Raw genomic sequence first — 21,354 nt, 5'->3', positions numbered from 1 at the left:
GCTCGAGCTTTGTTATATAAATGCAGGTGTCAGTCCGAGGATTCCATTTCTCCAGAACATCGTATTTTGTTCTCATGGCTGTGTCCCACGCGAACGTAGTAATAGGGAAGGAAATGGAGAGAGTTCATCAGCAGCCTTCGACTACGAGAAGAACGGAGAGGAAAATCACTGAGAAGAACCGGAGGAATCGGATGAAGCATCTCTACTCTGTCCTCAACTCCCTCCTCCCCACTCAGCCTTCTGATCAGGTGTCGGTCTCTCTCTTTCTCTCGATCTCTCTCGATAAACTAGAGCTGCGAATTCATGTCACCGCGAAAGACTGATGTCTTATCATTTCGCGTTGATTAGTGATGTTCTTTTGCTTCTAGAGAGGTGTCGAATCATGTCGGGAATCGCGACGACCCCGCTTTTTGTGTCCTATGATCTTGCTGATGGCTACATCTCTTGATAACCTCCTTGATCATCAAACTTCTGAAGTTTTGAATCTTAGCTACATGATCGATCAGGGTGATTATGTTATTGTGACACGAAGGTATACGGATGACGTCCATTTGCATGTACGTGCACATGTTTGAGTCGTTTTCGTTTACGAGAGCATCTTTGACATGATGAATGATGATGCAGGAAGCGAAATCACTGCCTGACCAAATAGATGATGCCATAAGATACATAAAAGGCCTAGAGACAGCAGCGAAGGAAGCCAAGGACAAGAAAGAAAACCTAATGGGCAAGAAGAGACCGACCTCGAGCTCGTGCACAAGCAGCAGCACGTCCGCAGCCATTAAATCGCCCCAGATCGAAATCAGAGTGAGAGATTCTTCTCTGGTGGTAATATTGACTAGCGGGCTACATGATCAGTTCATCTTTTCGGAGATTCTCCGGATGCTCCACGAGGAAAAGGTCGAGGTGCTGAACGCCAACTTCTCCGTTGTCGGGAACTCGTCTTACCACTTAGTGCATGCAAAGGTACGTACTTAATCTCCATCTATTGAAATCGGAACTCAAGTTGTAATAGTACACATCAATCATTTTCAAGAGAAGCTGAACCGGACATTTATCTCATTGATCGTGGTAGGATTTAGCCGATAAAGTTTCTTCTTCCTTGTAAAACCTAATTTGTAGAGTAGCTTCATATTTATCGGGAATTTCTTGGTCTTTTTACAGATTGATGAGTCTGGTTTAGGCGCTGCGACGATATCCGAACGGCTGACAACATTCGTGAGCGGATCACCAACCGATGGAGGTCACGAAGAATTTTATCCAAAGTTATGGGACTGTGGACTAAGCCCTAACATATGCAATTTCTAAAACCAACATATGCAAATTAAACTATGAAGGCATCTTGGAGGCAAATTTTCCAATGCTTCATCTTCTGAATTTTGTGAACGTTAATTAGAATCTTCGATCTAGAAGCTTAAGTTCAATTATGCTGTAAAGGAGTACTTGACATGAAGTGCAATAATCTATATTTGGAGATATAATGGAGACGATTATCTAAAATCTCCCCTCCTTACCTCAGGTAAAGCACTGTTAGCCAGACTGTATCGTTAAGCTCTATCGCTATAAGACTCCCCCTTTAATGACATCGGATGCAAGAATCATATAACTTATATTTGCCAAAAATATTTGGAGAAACGGGTGAGGTTGGGTTGGGTCGGGTCAAAGTTACTATTGTGTGAATCAAACTTAGTAATTATCGTATGAATTATGGTCAATACTGCAACATATGTCCTTGATACTAGGGGTGTCAAAACCGAACTAAAAACTGAACCAAAATCTGAACCGAACCGAACCGAATTGAAATTTTGTGCATTTTCAGTTCAGTTCGGTTTTGGTTCGATTAATAGTCAAAGAACATGGATAATTTAATAGATCAATTCGGTGAAGATCAATTCGGTTCAGATCACGGTTTTCTCTATCCTCTCTTATTGTTCACTACTCTGCGCTCTCTATCACTCCTCCCGTTTTTGCTTTATTCTCTCTTCCTCTGTCTACGTGCGCTCTCTCTCTTCCCTCCTTTTTCTGCTTTATTCGCTCTCTTCTTCTATCTTCGTGCACTCTCTCTCTCTCCCCCTTTTCTTCTTCGTGCTCTCTCTCATCGGAGCAATGAACGGCTTCCTGTTGCTGTTATTAACATTAGTCCGCGGTTTTGCTTTCTCGCTTGCGTTTCCTACGTTTGCGATTTGTCGCGTCAACCGAGGCTTCGGGTCTATTTGTTCCCTCTTCGCCCTTCTTGATCTCGCCCCGGGGGTCGCTGTCGTTGTCGTTGCCGAAGGGGACAATGTTGCCGCTCTTGCTGCCTAGGTTCTCCGTGCAGAGCTCCAAGCTTTGTGGGCTAAGCCTGAGTGAGGAAGCTCTCGCTAGGGAGTGGACGTAAACGGGTGATTTTTGGTTGGGTTTGGTGGTTTCTCGGCGGTTGGTGGTCAAGACGGCGTGCAAGAAGCTCCAACCACCATGACCCGGACCCATGTTGGGATTTGATGATGATGAAGAGATGGGATTACGATGTTGATGACAGTGAGGAGCACTTGGGGAGCTCAAATCAAGAAGAGAGGGAGTGAAGCTATGGTGGTTGGCGGTGGTTTTGGGGGAGGCCAGCTTGAGCCTCGGGGTGGCCATTGGGTCATGCACAAGGTGGGTGTCTAATGAAAAAACTGAACCGAATTGAACCAAACCAAACTGAGTTTTTCAGTTCGGTTCAATTTGGTTCAAGACAAATTTTGGTTCGGTTTAAGTATATTGACTAATGGTTCGGTTCGGTTCGGTTTTTCAAAAAACCAAACCGAATCGAACCTTTGACACCCCTACTCGATACAATCGAGAAGGATATTTTAGTGCTTATGATCGGAAGCAACGCATTATAATATTTAAGTATTAAATCACGTTTTTATCCAACATTTAGTTTTTGCAACAGTTAATTGTGTTCCTACAAAATTTTAAGTCCATGATATGCATGAGGGCAGAATTGGAATTGTTAAATATTGAATCATGCCATTATCTAATAACTTAAGATTTTTTAGCAATTGTCTCATGGATTCAAATCTTTCCATGTCCTCATTTGCGTCTTTTATTATATATATCCACGCTTAATCTTAGGCGACAGTTAGGGGATAACCTCAAAAAAGTCCTAAATCTATAAAAGAAAAGGCCACAAAGCCCTCCTCGGACTTAGCAGACAAAAAAGATAAATAAAGATTTTTTTTTGAAAAAAATACAAAAATTTTTCATGTCAACGTTGGCTGTATCACGTAGGACGACCGGTATTTGCGTCGGCGATTGGATAAAGACTTTCCTATGTTTCAAGATATGAAGAGGTCAAAATTAGTTAGAAGGATCGTATTGGAAATCATTAAAAGGTTTAGAATTAAATTGACCAAATTAAAAAGTTTATGATTGAATTGACATATGTATAGTATATTTAAGACATATTTAGTATTTTTTTCCCGAAAGTCGGTGGTCCCAAAAAATTTTGGAATAAATCGCCAATTTGTCAAACTAATTGGAAAGGTACAGTTCAAAAGTTAGTATATATGGTAAAAGAATCGTGTAGAATGGAATCTTATGGTTGAGTCACATCGTCACAAAAATTCATTTTCTCCAATTTTAAGTCCGTAATATGCTTGAGGGGAGCATTGGAATTGTTAAATATCGAATTACGTCATTATCTAATAGCTTAAAATTTTTTAGCAGTTGTCTCCTAGATTCAAATCTTTCCATGTCCCTCATTTGCCTCTTTTATTGTATATATCCACGCTTAGTTTTAGGCAAAAGTTAGGGGTTAATCACCAAAAAAAATCTTAAATCTATAAAAGAAAGGGCCACAAAGCCCTCCTAGGGCTTACTAGACAAAAAAAGGAAAATAAATAAAGATAAAAAAGAAAGTAAAAATTATCCATATTAACACCGGCCATGTCACGTAGGACTGCCGGCATTTGCATCGGCGATTGCATAAAGCTTCCTTAAGTTTCAAGATACGAAGATGCCAAAATTAGTGAGAAGAATTACATTGAAAATCATCAAAAGATTTAGGATTAAATTGATCAAATTAAAAATTTTATGACTAAATTGATATATATACAATATATTTAGGCCATATTTGGTATTTTTCTCCGAAAGTTAGTGGTCTCAAAAAAGTTTACAAATAAGTCGCCAATTGGTCAAACTGATTGGAAAGGTGGACTTGTCCTATGCAAAAAAATTTATATTGTAAAAGAATTGTGTAGAACGAAATCTTGAGGTTGAGTCACATTGTTACATAACTCCATTTTCTCCGATTTCCCTCCACTTTACTAACAAATTCAAACAAACTGAAAGAAGTAAAAACAATATATTAAAAATTAAATAGAAAAATCGAAGGTGCCTACTTGGATACCATTAATTTTCACATTAATTAGATAAAATATCTTATTGTTCTACTTATCTAAAATCGACGTTCCTAAAAAACAATAATATTATGGAGAGGTTATCAGTAATGAGTTATAGATGTCGACGGATATGTGATGACTTAATTTTATACGTTGACTGAAAAAACCCAAATTTGAAAAGATTTGAAATAATGTCAAAATAATCAAACATGTTAAATGTGCCTACTTAGTAACCATTGTAAAGCAATAATATAAAACCTGACTTATCTAACAAACCATTCAGATAATCATACAAATCATCTAATTTAGTACGTGGATGGAAAATAATAGCAATCAAATAAATAAGACGAATGCGGGTATAATAATGCAGCCATTTTGCCTTTATTGCTATAATAGTCGGAGCTAATTGAACATCTTGCTCATATTCACAAAAAATACCAGCAATGTTAACACACGCTATTAAAAATAAATTCGTAGTAAAATAATAAACACAAGATAAAGTATTAGTTCCATCATTAAAAACTTTCAAAAAATCTAAATTTTTTTTGCAAACAACCCTTTCTTACAGGAGTAAAGTAATTTCAAAAATATTTTTTGAAATAAACATACATAATAAATTTTTTTAAGCAAAAAATTGATAAAGTAACTCGTAAGTAGAATTCCCACGAGTTAGAACATCTTTTGGAAATCTTTTTGATTTTTGTCCATGTGATTTACAAAATCTGCCCCATTCTTTCATAACTTGGGGACGACTCCATAAAAATTTAATTGTTCTCTTTATTGGGGTGAGAAAAACCTCAAGAGTTCGTAAACCATCTAGTACACATAAATTTAAAACATGGCAAACACATCTAATGTGAAAAAATTATCCACCAAAAGAGAGTTTACAAATATTTTTTAAATCGAGAATGGAAGCAGTATTTGACGCGGCATTATCAAAACCAACTAAAAAAACTTTATTAATGAAATTATATTCTTCTAAAACTTGCCTAATTATTCTATAAATATTATTGGCAGTATGCCTTTCATGAAACACTCGAAATGCAAATACTCTTTTTTGAATGTTCCAATCGTCACCTATCTAATGATATGTGATATCATATTAGAATGACTTTGCCAAGGATCACTCCAAATGTCTCTACCTATATGCACACGTTCAATGAAATTCGTAAAAAAGTTTTGCAAAGCCTTTTTTTTGTTTTTTATAAACCCTAAAAAGTTCTCGTTTAAAAGTAGTTTTCGAAATAGGTTTTGCTTGCGGAGTACATGCGGTGTTGATCAAAAAATTCAAACTAAAACTTTCACCAGTAGTAAAAAGTAAATGTTCAATGGCAACATATTGAGCTAATATTTCTTTATAAAGTTCATCACTATAACGAAATAAAGGAGAAGTGTTAGGATTGGCGTACCCGAAAATTTGTTGTTGCCTGGTGTCGATCCTCGCTTGCGATGCATGTTTTTGCTTCAGATGCCGACGGTATGTTTCATAGCCGTCTCCTTTATTAAAATTATATGATTTCGTACAATATTTATAGCATGTCTCCGTTTACATGTACATTGTCGAAGTATTCCATAAGTTGGATGTACTCTCCCAGGCCTGTTGTTCCGGCTCCTTTGCGGTCAACATTTCTTCAACGCCGATAGGAGGATGAAGACTTTCTTGCGTTGAGACGTGCTCGATATTGGGAACATGGTTAATATTATCATCATTGTCTACTCAACATGTAAACTCATGAGGATCATATTGATCATGAGATTAAGAATAATTGGATTCCCCCATCCCATCGGCATCGGGATCTTTCCTCTGTCACCAACTCTACTTCCACTTGCCATTTTTGTCAGAAAATTGAGTGAAAAGCCGATTTAGAAAATTAACAGAATTAAGCCGGGATTAAGTGGATTGAGAGAATTTGAAAGAATTGAGAATTGAGAGAATTTGAGAGAATTGAGAGAAGTTGAGAGAAATTATGAGAAAAAATGAAAAGAGAAGAATGGTATTTATAAGAAATTTAGAATGAAAAAAAAAAAGTGGGAGGAGTTATAATTGCAACGGCCATATTATGACCATTGTCGGTTAGTTTCGGGCTGGTTCCGGTTCGGAATTGCCGGCCCCGGTAGGGTTTTTCTCTCTCCTGATCCGGGAGCTTTTGTCTCTTCGTCCTCTGTCTCTCTCTTATCTTCTTTTATTCACACACGCAATGTTGCGAAAGCCTATCCATGGACGGAGGATCAAGCAAGAAATCCAGAAATTGACAGCAATTCGCACGCCTTCACCTCGCCTTAACCCGGTTCGTGAATCACCCGGCTCGCCCACTCGGCCCACTGCACTCACCTGGCTCTCTCCTAGTCCTCTCCCGCCTCCCTTCTTCTGCTGCCAGAACCTCCCACCCACGTCTCACTTTCCTTTTACTTACCAAATCACCAAACTTCCTCTCTCTACCAACTCCCTCGCGACTAGACCGTCCGCTGCCGCTTACTGCCCTCGTGCGCCCGAGCCCGAGCCCAATACCCATTTCGAGGATCCGTATCCCAATGTGGAGAGTCTTAGAGAGAGCTCCGATGACCGGACGGAGAATGCCGGCGGTCGCAGGAGGACGCCATCCAAGGAACGCGCGTTGCTCTTCACGTCCGTGCCCGAGGATGGCATGTGCTTTGTGTTCTTGGTCTGGACGAAACATAACGCTCAGGTGAGTGTTGTGAGTGAAACGAGACTTGGAAAATTGAGTTCTTGCTTTTGCGTTTGGGCTTGATAATCTGTTTCGTCGCCCTCAAAACATGGCGAAAGAGAATCGGATTCATGGAACCCTATTTTATCAGATTATATGGGTATAATCTATGCAAAGTATCCGTTTTTCACACCGTAAATTCAATTATATGACTTTGTTTGCAGGAATTATGTGGAGAAGAAGAAAGAAGAACCCTGCGTATGAGGCGCGTCTCACAAAATGTAATTGAGGCCTTTATTCATGCTAATTGAGGGTTTTGCTTGGTTTGTGCATTGTTTTATACTTCAGAACTAACGGGGTTTCTGTTTGAGTGCAGGTGACAGAATGTCACGACTGCTCTCCGGGTGCGCTTGAATTGCTGAAGCGGAATCCGAAGGTTTGTCTTTTTTGAATGTTTATCATAGTCCATGGCTTCATTGGCTCGGTGTTCCTGGTGACACTCACAAGCATTGACGAATTAGTGGATGATAATAGTTTTTAATAGGTTGTGTCATACTAGAACTGCCTTCACAATATCTTACATATTTATCCATAGATTTATCCTTTATGACCCATGATGATTCAAGGCATGTTATTCTGCAATTTGTTTCCAGTTTTGATCGCTATAATGGGTGAGGTGTGGTTTAGACCAACTCTTTAAGTCATTATTAGTCTGTTTGCTATATCCTTTTGCATCTTTTTTAACTGGACTCAACATGTATCCTTTCTGTTATTTATTAGGTTGTTAGTAAGCTTGAGGTGTATCCTGGAGATATGTATGATGTAGCGTTGGAAGAATTGATGCAGTATGGTGGCGAGGTTATGCCTCTCTCAGAACAGGTATTGCCTTCTTTTCCCTTCTTCTCTAAGTTGTTCTCTCTCAGGTATTCTGTTGCTGTTCTATACAATGGCTGTAGAGAGTTGTGGAGAGTTATCAGCTAATGTTAGAGATGCTTATATGTAGTAGTTAGGGTGTAATTCATTTTTCATGCATTTACTTCTAAGGAAACGCAACACAATAGCCTTTTGAGCAGCAGAGTATAACCACTTCATTTGAAGGCCAACCATGTCGATTTCCTACACTAGAGGAGGGTTGTAGAGAGTTGTAGAGAGTTGTTAGCTAATGTGAGAGATGCTTCATTCTCCATGCATTTACTTCTAAGGAAACGCAACATAATATCCTTTTGAGCAGCAGAGTATAACCACTTCATTTGAAGGCCAACCATGTTGATTTCCTACACTAGAGGAGGGCCAAGAATCCAAAAGTCAATTTAACTAACGTATATCCTTCTGGATCTCACTTCTGTTATTTATTAGGTTGCTAATAAGCTTGAGGTCTATCTCGGACGTGGGTTCCGTTTGGCATATGAAGAAGCAATGAAGTATGGTGTCAGGGTTATGGCGCCTCATTTCCTCCCGCTACGAGTATTGCCTCTTTTCCCTTTTCCCTTCTCTAAGGTGTTGTGTTGTTCTAAATGATGGCCTCGGAGAGCGTTTATGATTCTTTCTACTTTATTGCCTTCAGCCATTGATGTTCAGAAATCAACATGAGAGTTGCTTATTATGTAATAGGTAGGCCTGTAATTCATTCTCCATGCATTTATTTCCAAGGAAATGCAGCAGAATTGCCTCTTGAGCAGCAGAGACCACTTCAATAGAGACCATGTCGATTTTGAGGATGGCTAAAAATCCAAAAGTCAATTCAACGCACTTATGTTGTTGCATTTTTAGTAGTTGAGACTTTTGTGGATGTTGTGCATCTTCATAGATGATTACCATATTTGACTTCTATCTGGATTACCCTTGGTCGCAATCTTGAAGTGCAGTTTTAGATTCTCCGGATATACAAAGCATTATTTATCGGTTACTTTAGTTCGTGCTCTTTAAATTCCATTGCTTTTCTCTTCTCTAGCATGACTTTACTCTATGACTGCCATAGGTTGCCCTATGTGATCAAATGCCACTCTGGGAAAAGATATGTTTAATTGAAGGTAAACTACTTGGGTTTAAAATGGTAAGATTTATTGCTTTATTGCACTAGATCTCATTATGTTGGAAGTGCTCCTTGCATGTGGTATAGTGAAACATCAGAGAGAAGTCATTCCATGTTTCATGTGTCGGTTAATTTTAATATTTGATGGTTTATACATGCTAAATCGTGTCATGACTATTCTTTTTTTGCATCTGATGTTTATGTTTAACTTGTTTTGTTCCTTTTGTCAGCGTGATTTTCCTTGGAAAAAAGGGGCTGTTCCCTCAAAATGCTCTCTTCTATGGTGTTTCTGCGTGTTGCAGTTGCTGGATTGGATCCAATCTAGTATTGGACGGAAGAAATGAAATGAGACAATTCTGTTGGATGAAGTACCGTTGAACAGCTCAGTTTGTTCAAAATTGTCTGATGAGAACACAGATTCTCTATTAAATTAACAAAAGACGACCAAGGAATGCTATCATGAGCTTTTGTCTGGATAGGTTGAAGATGTGGAATGTACTGCATATTTGAAGATCGCCATGCTATGTGCTATGGTCGTTTCCCTGCTTTTGTCCATTAACCAAGTTCATACTCCCTTCTAATCTTCTAATGGAAAGAGTGCAGTATGTGCTCTTCATTTTCTTTTTGTTTTGTCCCCTGTTGAATTTTTTGGTTCTAGGAAAGCTCTTGAACCCATCAGCTCTTGCAGTACCGCATGTACTTTTCACTCTGGGTAGTGCTTTTGAGCTCAATTTGATTCCGTACTCTCCTTTCACTTGCGGCAAATGCTTCTGAAAGTGGCTTCTTTAATGCTACTACTGGCAAAGACCCTGATGTAGTGTATGAATCAGTGAATATGTCAAAACTTGAGCTGATATCGTGGCCGGATTGAAATCCGCCATTTTTCTTTTTTTTAACTTAGGTAAACACAATCTTTAACGAGTCTTTGCATGATGCTGGCTCAGAAGCTAATCTGATCATGTCGGTTCCGTCGGGTTTAGAGGTTCAGAAGATGGTCTAGTACAGGAGGCAGTGGTAATCAAGAGATGTATGACGAAGAGGTGTCCGATGGACAAAATTTGTTAGTGCTAATTGTGGACCCATTAAGCTTTAGGGCTTTATCCTAGAGCCTCCTCAAAGAGGGGATCTAAGAGCAGCTTGGTGGACCCTGTCTCACTTTCCGGATCCTAGAGTTTTGTCGACGTTTTGGTGCATTTGATCTGTTCAATGGGTCACAGGCATGGTATCGCTGGAACAATGGGACAACATCAAAGATATTAGATCCGACCATGGGCAACAAATGGCTGAGAGATGAAGTCCTGAATGGCATCAAGATCGGTGATTACGGTGCTCGGTAACTACAACATGATAACTCCGGCTCTCACAAGACCAGCCTATAATGCCCCTTGAAAGAATCCAAGTCCAGGAAGTTTTTCTAAAAAATGGCTATATTTTTCGGTGTTAGGTCGAAACTTAAAAAATGAACTAGAAATCGATTCCAGTTGTTTGGCAAGGAATTGATTTTCTTAGAAAAATTATTAAATAATTTGAAATTATTCTTTCTCCTTTAATTTCTTTGTCAGCCTGTTGCCATTGCCGGCGACGGTCGGCGACCCATGACCAGCCACAGGCGGGCTTGGCCTCTCTTCGACCAATGGGGAGGCTCCTAAGAAGAATACGGTCTTTGAAGCTAGAGTCTAGCTCTGGGGCCGCATGAGGGTGAGGGTGCGGGTGAGGGTGAGATAGTGAACCAGAAACCCATCTGGGGAGTCAAAGAATGGATATATCATCTCTTTGACTCCTCTAGTGAGGAACGAAGCAGCTCTTCTATACAGAAGAGGAATGGGTAGCAGTCTCTACCTTGCTTAGCTGAAGAGCTCAGAGTCGATGACAGTAAGAAGTTAGGCGTAGACAAATGCTCAATTTTGTAAGAGCTTATGTACCGAGGAAAGAGGGCCTCTTTAAAAGCATCTCTTTCACTAGGCTCAACCTTAGATGACGGCCATCAGCACCGGATCTAGCTCGCCGGCATCTTGAAACCTTCGCCGGTCCGGCTGAGGGTTTAAGTATTTTAATAAAAAAATAAAAATTGCATCCAAATGATTTGTATTATTTTAGGTTTAAGGTATTTGCATTTCTCCGAAACTCATTACGGATGGTGAACCAAACCCACTTTGGTTCTACGAAGAATCTGGCTTGTTCACGTTCTGCATTATCACCGATCTTTCGTCTCGTTTCATTGTTGTTCCTTCACTGAATTCACCACTGAAACAGGTTACAAGCATTACTTTTGGGAAAACTACAACTAATAAATTGTCGATAAACAAACGACGGAAAAGATGATGTACATTTAAAATTTTCCCGTCTAGGAAAGTACATGAACCGTAAAGTTCGACCATAGAATATTTTTAATAAATAATAACTCACCAACATTCCAGGTTTTTCGAAAAAAAAAAAAACATTCCAAGGTTTATTATCCACAATAAGATCGTCAATTTTATTATTATTTATGAAAAATTTACAAAAATTAAGTTATAAGGAATATGAGGAAACTTTATCAAGAGATATCTAATTACTGTACGGCCCTTACATTTACAAACTATGAAGAAACGGTACAAATATCAAGTTATTGAAAGTATGAGAAAAGTTACAAGTCTGGTTGGGTATGAGGCATCAAAATTATATTTCAAATAAACGAATCAATATTGGTGAATGAGTCGAAAGTTGGCTACTTACTTAGGTAAATCAATTCCTTCTCTAAGACCTAACTGCGCTGTTGAAGGAGGTCTTTTGAGAGCACATCTTGGATAGGAAGGGACATGAATTCCCTTTTTTGAAAGAGTTGCTTTGATTTAGGCCGGATCATTTTCAACCTGACTCGTCCCGTCCATTTGATGGCATAATTCGAGTTGCTGCTGCTTGACATGAAGAGATCAAGTTCTGCTTAGAGTTATGCAATATTCGTAATCAGCAATTATGTTTTCTGATAATATTTATAGCACATACTAGATTGTGTTCGACCCATTCTCATTTATTGAGCACTTCAATGAATGGACTATGTTATCTCCTGAGCTAAAAATCTTCGTATGTCTAAATGTTAATGGACGCCCGATCTAAGGTGTATCTCTTGCGATAATCGTGACAATTAACGGTTGCCAACCGAATTTGCTAACGGAGGACAGATTTAGATTAGGAATACTAATTTTTCTAATGGGTTTCGATGAATGTGTTCGTGGATTACAAGTTTGGAAATCTTTTACATGTCAGCGTGATGTTTGCTCTACACTTTGGATATTTTCGCCGGAGAGTTCTTCTTCCCCGGTAACAGAAGCCCAAAAACAAAAGCTTCCATGAACCACAAGGGATAAATCTTGGTATCTTCCTTTTCTTTTTCCATTTTTTTCCATGGATGACCTCTTCAAAAACATACTGCTTAGAACCTTACGTACATCTGATAAAAGCGCTCGTATATCAATTTTGTACGACCAATAAAAGCACGACACGGTCAAACCTTTGTCCCTGTAGGGAAAGAGTGATGCAAGCGATACGATTTGTCAAATGACACCATCAATGCAAATGACTATGATGGCGTGAATATTGAAAGATGGGACGCTGTGCCGCGTAACCCTTCGATGTAATTCCCGTGAGAATCAATTGAAGAAGGCCAGTCAAGATTATACACTCCCAATTCAGTGTCAAACACGGCGCACGATTGAACCATCATGGCTTTTGCTTGTGCCCTTTTGCCTTTTACAATTTGTCCATTCCTTCAAATTAGCCACCTCTCTCTCCTGACCGTTGCTTCATCCTAAAATGGGGACTTGCCACGTTTCTCAAACTCCATCGTTTGCTTCTCCACAAGCTCTTCACGTTCCCTTAAGCATAACAAGAATTGACCCATTACTCTGATCTCGATCCTTGAGCTGAATTCCAGAAAAAAGACGCGGTTCATTCACGAATCTTCTGCAAAAATGTCAGTATTGGATTTCCTGACATTGCCACTGTTCATGATTGGCATCATGGTGCAAAGTTGACATTGACGGTGCATACAATTCAAGTGCCTTTTTGATACATGTATTTTAAGTTTGATCCTGGATGCCAGCCTTTACATGCCATGTCAAGAGCTCTATTTGATCCCAATGAGAAAGGGAAGGGATTGCAGCTGTTGTCATGCCTGCCTCGTGTCTCTCTTTCTGGTTGTTTTCTTGAGTTACTTGGGTCCCGCGAGCTGTTTGGATGGGGATGATTAAAGTCAGACCAACAACCCAACCGTTTTGCCTCTGGTTACGGAGCTAATCTATGGCCGGCTTTCGAATCTTACCTCGTTTTTCAGAGCGGATATATCACGCATCTTGGGCTTCGGCATTGCGGATGTGTGAGTAGTTCCTTTGGTGTTTGCTCTCTTATCGGTCATGCTTGTATGATTTCCCTCCTGATCGAATGTTATTTTGGCCTTCAGGGATGCCGAGTGGAATGGGGGCGTTTAACTTTACAGGGAAACTGGATTTTTTTACTTCTTGTGTCGAGAAAACCAAAGGTGTGAGCTTTAGCACAATCGTGGATTCCCTCCATCTTTTCTTGAAACTGCTTTGTCTCGGAGAGGGAAAGAGAAAGATGCTCGTCAGTGACATGGTAAATTGAAAGGCTTATTGAGGTATAGTTAAGCACATTGGAAAAGTAGGGAAACAGAATAAAAAAGCAAAAGCTTTTTAAGACAGATGAGGTTGATTTCACAAATTATCCAGCAGAAGTTGTAATCGTGCTTCTTTTGCATCTTCCGATGGTGGTAATATTTGGGATTAACAGATCTTACCAGAATAATTTGCACGGTTGCAGAAATCAAGCTCTACTTTAGTAGTTTCTTCGAAAACGGGCTAACAACCACAGATTATCTAAGGCCTAGCAAGAACTGCAATTTGACTTCTTGGGCTTCTGGATGTGAACCTGGATGGGTTTGCTCGGTGGAGACAGATCAGAAGGTCGACCTCAAGACCTCAAAGAGATGCCTTCGAGGACACATGACTGTCAACCTTGCTGTGAGGGCTTATTCTGCCCTCAGGGTATTACTTGCATGATACGCGAGCATATAACTGAATCTCAGATGTAAATTATCAGTGGAAATGAAATAGAAAATTTTGCATAGGATGTGTTTCCTAAGAGTTATATTGATTGAAAAGTGAATACGACAGAAAAATTTGGCAATAATCTAGTTAAAATATTATGGTGTTACTCCACTGAATTGCCATTTAAACTAAGGTAATGCATGAACAAGGTTTCCAATTCTTGGACCAATCATAAGCAGAACAGCTACATTTTCCCAGAAAATTGTTGAAATGCTATAAGCATAATTGGGAGCTCGAACTGGCCAAATGAAGGTTTAAGTAAGCTTATGACTACAGAACAAATTTGGTCAACAGAGAAAGGAAAATTTCGGGAAGGAAAAATTGACATAAAACAATGAGTGCAAATGCTTTCCAGGTATATGTGTAAATTGTCATCAAAGAGGAAAATGATGGTCTTAAATACTGTTCAGAAGCTTCTTTCAGTGCAAAGATAGTAGTAGTTGATAGGCAATTTTATAGATGCAAAAACGAAGTAGGGACTCTCTCCTCTGGGTTGACGAGATTTTGCGAGAACAATAATAAATGAAGCAAATTTTAGTGCATTACTCAGGTTCCGTGGCTATAAAAGTTGACTGCTTTTATGGATACGGTATGCTGGGTTTCAGACGCTTATCTTGGCTTCCATATGCTGTTATATTGATTTTCCAAAGAAAAAGAAGTAGGAACTCTGCTTATATCTGCTGTCTTCCTTTCTTGTCAATGAAGCATGTCCTTTAGGTTCCTACTGTCCCTTGGCAACACTCAATAAAACAACTGGAACATGTGATCCGTAAGTTTCCGGAAGTTGTGAATTGTTTTTCCCTTCCCATTGCTACATTTGTGTACTCAAGAGCAAGATATATTGCAGATACAATTACCAAATCCTGCCGGGACATCAAAAGAAGCCCTTGCAGTAGTGGGTATTAATTTCCATCCCAGGCTTGATAATTGTAAAAATTACGATATTAAACCCAAACAGTGTCACAGCCCTCTCTGGGAAACTTAGTTCATAATCTGTCATAGTTCAGAATCTACCATGCACAATGCACTATAAACCAATTTTCCATGCTCGCAAAAAGGTTGATGTCTCTCTGTTTATTTTCAGACACTACTGCAGGATGGGTTCGACCTTAGAGAGAGGTAAGTTTTAATTGGTCCTTCGGATTTTTATTTTATGACATGCTGAACAGAGATCTGTCTCTATATCTACACTTCTCTACTTTGTCCGTCTATGTACTTAGAGGTTCCATTTAATTTGGGGGGGCCGAAGCAGGATTATGCGATATCTAATTTTGTTCGTGCTATGCTAACCATTGTCAAATGCTTCAAGTTTACTAACTGCCCCAAAAGCACTGCCACCCAAAATATCCATGCATATGGTATCATCCTTATAGTAAGTACATCTTTCATTATGTATGTTTTATGTACTGGACCCATTTCACTCTGTGAGACACAAATTATATCAGCTTGGAAGTTTTTCAGTGTACATCTCTCATAGAAGAACTAATTCTAGGATTTTTCCCCAATGACCTTGAAAGATTCTTCAATTTTTTATTTTTTTGCTTGGAACAGCATTTAAGTTCTGTGGGCAGAGTAACGAGAACATGTGGTTCATTCTAATATCAGCAATTAACATCCTGCAAACCTCATCGCAAGTACGGTCCACGCTTAATTGAACATTCAAACGTAAATATCAGAAACGCCGAGAAGCTGCTCCATCATCGATCGTTACCGCAGAAGCATTGGGCAATTCTAATAATGCCGGGGGCGAGGGCGCTTCACCGAGAGACTCGTCGTACCGAAGAAGCACGAAGACACGGAACGAGATCGGGAGTAAGGGAAGGCGGAGGAGGAGGACGTACTTTTGGAGGAACTCGTCATCGACGACGGCGGAGATGTCGAGGAGGGGGTTGCCCATCCCGAGGAGGATCCCTTCGGAAACCATGGCGGAAATGGAACGAGAAAAGAGCACTTAGAGAGAGAGAGGAAATGGCGAGGAGAACAAGAACCAGTAAGATGGAGTCGCGAAGGAGAGAGCGACCGAGGAGCGGTCGAGAGCAGTCCAGCGACCAGGAGAGTGAAGTGAGTGACTCCAGCCTACAGGTTTTGTTTTTCAAAGGGGCAAACTTGGACTTTTATTTTGGGGGCAAAGAGGAAAGTGGTGAACTTTCCAAGGTGCGCTTTTTCAAGGGGTTCAGCTACTTGCGGCCCACCACAAATCTCTCTCTTCCTCTCTTTATAAAAGGCCGACGGAGGGTTTTTGCTCTTACCTGATCCTGGAGCTCTTCTCTCTTCTTCCTCTGTCTCTCTCGTCTTCATGTTTTATTCAAACGCGCAATGTTGCGAGAGCCTATCCATGGACGGAGGATCAAGCAAGAAATCCAGAAATTGACATCCATTCGCACGCCTTCACCTTGCCTTAACCCGGTTCGCGAATCACCCGGCTTGCCCACTCGCCCCAGTCCACCTACCTGGCTCTCTCCTCTCCCGCCTCCCTTCTTCTGCTGCCAGAACCTCCCACGCACGTCGCACTTTCCTTTTACCTACCAAATCACCAAATTTCCTTTCTCTACCAACTCCCTCGCGACTCGACCGTCCGCTGCCGCTTATTACTGTCGTGCGCCCGACCCCGAGCCCAAAACCCACTTCGAGGATCCGAATCTCAATGTGGAGAGTCTTAGAGAGAGCTCGGATGACCGGAGGGAGAATGGCGGCGGTCGCAGCAGGACGCTACCCGAGGAACGCGTGTTGCTCTTCACGTGCGCGTCCGAGGACGGCAAGTGCTGCGTGTACCTGGTCTGGACAAAACATAACTCTCAGGTGAGTGTTGTGAGCTCTAAATTTTGGATTTGGAATGAATTGCGACAAGGAAAAGCAAGGGAAATTGAAATGAGACTTGGAAAATTGAGTTCTTGCCTTCGCGTTTGGGCTTGATAATCTGTTTGGTCGCCCACAAAATGTGGCGAAAGAGAATGGGATTCATGGAACCCTATTTTATCAGATTATATGGGTATAATCTGTGCAAAGTATCCATTTTTCACGCTGTAAATTCAATGATGTGGGTTTGGTTGCAGGAATTATGTAGAGAAGAAGGAAGAACCCTCTGTATCAAGCGAATCTCACCATTTGTAATTGAGGCTTTTATTCATGCTAATTGAGGTTTTTGCTTGGTTTGTGCATTGTTTTATACTTCAGAACTAACGGGTTTCTGTTTGAGTGCAGTTCACAGAATGGCGCGATTGCCCTCCGGGTACGCTTGAATTGCTGAAGCAGAATCCAAAGGTGTTTCTTTTTTGAATGTTTATCGTAGTCTGTGCTTCATTGGCTCAGCGTTTCTCCCACTGGCAATAAGTTTGGTGACACTCACAAGCATTGACGAATTAGTGGATGATAATAGTTTTTAATAGGTTGTGTGATACTAGAACTGCCTTACAATATCTTACCTTTTTATCCATAGATTTTCCAGCTTAATGCTGTAATTCTCATTCACATCTTGTCGGTTTTCCTTCCGAGGCCCTGCTTGGTTCAGCATTTGGCCAAGGGACTTTGAGAAAATGCAAATACCTTTGGGTTAAAGGCTTTTTTTCAAAATGTAAGTAGTGTTTGGTAAAGTGTATTTTAAAAACACATTTGGAAAGCAATTTTGACGTAAATATTGTTTGGTGAAAAATAAACTTTGTAAATTATTTTTTCTTTTTGAGAAAAAGGCGGTGGCGGCGGCCAGCTGGCCGGTGGCGACCGGTGGCGGTGGCGACAGCGGCTGCGACCGCCAGCGGCGGCAAGGCAACCGGCGACCAGCGGCCAATGGGTGATGGCGGTGGGTGGCGGCGGTAAGCGAAGGTAACAAAATTAAAATAATAAAAAAATTAGTTGCATTTCGCAAAAGTCCTTTAGCCCAAAGTAGAGGTACTTTGGGTTAAAGGACTTTGGAGAGCATTCGAAATGCAATTGCATCTCTCCAAAGTAAGCCAAAAATGAACCAAACATCATTTGTATTTGGTCAAGGGACTTTAGAGCCCCAATGCTCATTTGGAATGCTGAACCAAACAGGGCCTGAATAAGCACAAGAATACCGGGCATTATACTCGAGGAGAAGAGTAGCTTGACATATATTTTTATCATGGAAGTGAATGTCTTCAGTGTACGTTCGATGCTCTTTTGATCATCATTTGATACAAATTTAAAGGATCAATTTGATTTTATCTCCATCTGTGGATGGCTTCTAATGGTCGATCCAACCGTTATCCTTTATGACCCATGATGATTCAAGGCATGTTTTTCTGCAATCTGTTTCCAGTTTTGATCACTATAACATATGAAGTGTGGTTTGGACCAACTCTTATATCAACTTTAGTCTGTTTGCTATATCCTTTTGCATCTCTTTTAACTGGACTCGACATGTATCCTTTCTGTTATTTATTAGGTTTTTAATAAGCTTGAGGTGTATCCTGGAGATATGTATGATGTAGCAATGGAGGAACTAAGGAAGTATGGTGACAAGGTTATGCCTCCCTCCGAACAAGTATTGCCTTCTTTTCCCTTCTTCTCTAAGGTGTTTTGTTGCTGTTCTAAGCGATGGCTGTAGAGAGTTATCGGCTAATGTGATCGATGCTTTTATGTAATAGTTAGGGTGTAATTCATTCTCCATGCATTTACTTCTAAGGAAACGCAACATAATATCCTTTTGAGCAGCAGAGTATAACCACTTCATTTGAAGGCCAACCATGTCGATTTTCTACACTAGAGGAGGGCTATGAATCCAAAAGTCAATTTAACTCACATATCATTCTTGGTCTCACTTCTGTTATTTGTTAGGTTGCTAATGAGCCTGAGGTCTATCTCGGACGTGGGTTTCGTGTAGCATATGAAGCAGCAATGAAGTATGGTCATTTCCCACTACAAGTATTGCCTCTTTTCCCTTTCCCCTTCTTCTCTAAGGTGTTCTGTTGCTATTCTAAGCGATGGCTATAGAGAGTAATCGGCTAATGTGAGAGATGCTTTTATGTAATTGTTAGGGTGTAATTTATTGTCCATGCATTTAATTCCAAGGAAACGCAACACGATAACCTTTTGAGCAGCGGAGCATAACCACTTCATTTGAAGGCCAATCATGTCGATTTCCTGCACTTGAGAAGGGCTAAGAATCCAAAAGTCAATTTAACTCACATATGTCCTTTTGGATCTCACTTCTGTTATTTGTTAGGTTGCTAGTAAGCTTGAGGTCTATCTCGGACATGGGTTTCGTGTAGCATATGAAGCAGCAATGAAGTATGGCGTTGGGCCTATGATGCGTCATTTCTCACTACAAGTATTGCCTCTTTTCCCTTTCCCCTTCTTCTGTAAGGTCTTCTGTTGCTGTTCTAAACTATGGCTGTAGAGAGTTATCGGCTAATGTGAGAGATGCTTATATGTAGTAGTTAGGGTGTAATTCATTCTCCATGCATTTACTTCAAAGGAAACAATACACAATATCCTTTGAGCAGCAGAACATAACCACTTCATTTGAAGGCCAACCGTGTCGATTTCCAACACTAGAGGAGGGCTAAGAATCCAAAAGTCAATTTGACTCACATATATCCTTCTGGATCTCACTTTTGTTATTTATTAGGTTGCTAATAAGCGTGTGGTCTATCTCGAACAGCGGTTTCGTGTAGCATATGAAGAGGCAATGGAGTATGGCGTCGGGTTTATGAGGCATCATTTCCCACTACAAGTATTGCCTCTTTTCCCTTTTCCCTTCCATCTGTAAGGTGTTCTGTTGCTGTTCTAAGTGACGGCCGTAGAGAGTGGCTACCATTCTTTCTACTTTATTGGCTTCAGCGATTGATGTTCAATAATCAGCGTGAGAGTTGCTTATTATGTGATAGGTAGGGGTGATTGATTCTTCATGCATTTATTTCCAAGGTAATGTAGCACAATTGCCTAGATCACTTACAATCTGAAGGCCAACCATGTTGTCTAAGAATCCAAAAGTCAATTTAACCCACTTATTGTTGCATTTTTAGTAGTTGATCGACTTTTGTTGACATTGTGTATTTCATAGATGATTACCGTATTTGATTTCTATCTGGATTACCCTTAGTGGCAATCTTGAATTGCAGTTTTTAGATGCTATGGATATAAAAAGCATTATGATTGGCTACTTTAGTTCGTGATCTTTAAATTCCATTGCTTCTCTCTTCTCTAGCATGATTTTGCTTTGTGGCTGCCACAGGTTGCCCTGTGTAATACAAGGCCACTCTCGAGAAAGATACAGTTAATTATAGCATCACTTATGTTTGAAACGGTAAGATTTATTGCCTCAGATCTCATTATGTTGCAAGTGCTTCTTGCATGTGGTATAGTGAACCATTGAGAGAATTCTTCCACGTTGCACGTGTTGGTTAGTTTTAATATTTGATGGTTTTTACATGCTAAATCGTGTCATGACTACTATTCTTTCTTGAATCTGACGTTTAACTTGTTTTGTTGCTTTTGTCAGGGTCCCAATGAGCTTGGAACTGTGGGTGGTGTGTCTGGTCCTTGGAAAAGTCGGGCCGTTCCGTCAAGATGCTCTCGTCTGGGGCGTATTTGCTTGGTGCTGTTGCTGGAGTGGATCCAATCTGTTATCTGTTTTGTTCGGAAGAAATGAAATAAGACAAATTCTGTTGGATAAACTTTGGGGGGCGGTCGAGGTAGGAATAATGAAGATAAATCGGCCAAATCCTCAGTGCAGGCATGTTGCCTCTTTGGAAAAGGAGACAGTATTAGCGGTTTACGAATGCCAAACGTGACGTGCATTTTTTTTTTTGTCACTCTTGAGTCACTTAGGAATTGACACGTACATAATGAAGTGAAATTAAATAAGAATAAAAAAAATCTCTATCGATCTCTCTCTTCCTCCATCTGCGATAGCCACCATGAGGCCACACCGGAAGAGTATCCATATTAATTCGGGCTTGGGCATTGATAATCAGTGTCATCAGACTCACTGTTAAGTGATTCGTACTTGTTACTGCTAAGAATTGACGAAAGTCCAAGGTGGAATTGCGTTGACCGATTTCGTGGCATGGATTTTCTTTGCACGTCAGCCAATGAACTCTTTCTTGGATATACATACTAGGTTTGGTCTTTGATTTTTGATTTTCGGGTCTCCATTGAAGCGCCGTACATGAATGCTTAGCAAAAGGGTCTATCTCCGTGTTTTTTCGTGAAATTACATAAAAAGAATC

General features: G+C 40.2%; 2 protein-coding genes and 1 long non-coding RNA gene across 12 annotated transcripts; 2 read left to right on the top strand and 1 right to left on the bottom strand.

Annotated features, from left to right (window-relative positions):
- Positions 1 to 52: 52 nt before the first annotated feature.
- On the top strand, positions 53 to 1,319 carry LOC115754512 (transcription factor bHLH162-like). The gene is made up of 3 exons (XM_030693545.2): positions 53 to 248; positions 625 to 966; positions 1,165 to 1,319. Exons 1-3 carry the CDS (start codon positions 75 to 77, stop codon positions 1,306 to 1,308), a joined length of 660 nt encoding a protein of 219 aa, XP_030549405.1. The 5' UTR covers positions 53 to 74; the 3' UTR covers positions 1,309 to 1,319.
- Positions 1,320 to 7,080: 5,761 nt separating this feature from the next.
- Positions 7,081 to 20,595, top strand: LOC115754505. 10 transcript variants are annotated; one of them, XM_048281875.1, is made up of 9 exons: positions 16,472 to 16,695; positions 16,732 to 16,963; positions 17,218 to 17,271; positions 17,366 to 17,425; positions 18,567 to 18,695; positions 18,959 to 19,045; positions 19,347 to 19,487; positions 19,752 to 19,856; positions 20,358 to 20,595. In XM_048281875.1, the coding sequence occupies exons 1-9, from the start codon at positions 16,481 to 16,483 to the stop codon at positions 20,496 to 20,498; spliced, it is 1,164 nt and encodes a 387-aa protein (XP_048137832.1). In that variant the 5' UTR covers positions 16,472 to 16,480; the 3' UTR covers positions 20,499 to 20,595. The 10 variants fall into 10 exon arrangements, with proteins under 10 accessions (XP_048137839.1, XP_048137832.1, XP_048137833.1 ...); XM_048281876.1 differs by having other exon boundaries at positions 16,472 to 16,963; positions 18,567 to 18,644; XM_048281874.1 differs by having other exon boundaries at positions 16,472 to 16,963; positions 18,567 to 18,665.
- LOC125315854 lies at positions 7,595 to 17,649 on the bottom strand. Its single transcript, XR_007199145.1, has 3 exons — positions 17,346 to 17,649; positions 14,738 to 14,739; positions 7,595 to 7,606 (listed from the first exon to the last, which is right to left on the bottom strand). It is a non-coding gene; the product is annotated as an uncharacterized LOC125315854 (long non-coding RNA).
- Positions 20,596 to 21,354: the final 759 nt, after the last annotated feature.

The sequence above is a fragment of the Rhodamnia argentea genome, chromosome 7, assembly GCF_020921035.1.
Source record: "Rhodamnia argentea isolate NSW1041297 chromosome 7, ASM2092103v1, whole genome shotgun sequence".
NCBI classification, from domain to species: Eukaryota; Viridiplantae; Streptophyta; class Magnoliopsida; order Myrtales; family Myrtaceae; genus Rhodamnia; species Rhodamnia argentea.
The sequence above is the reverse complement of the archived record's forward strand: the minus strand, read 5'-3'. Positions and strand labels throughout refer to the sequence as shown.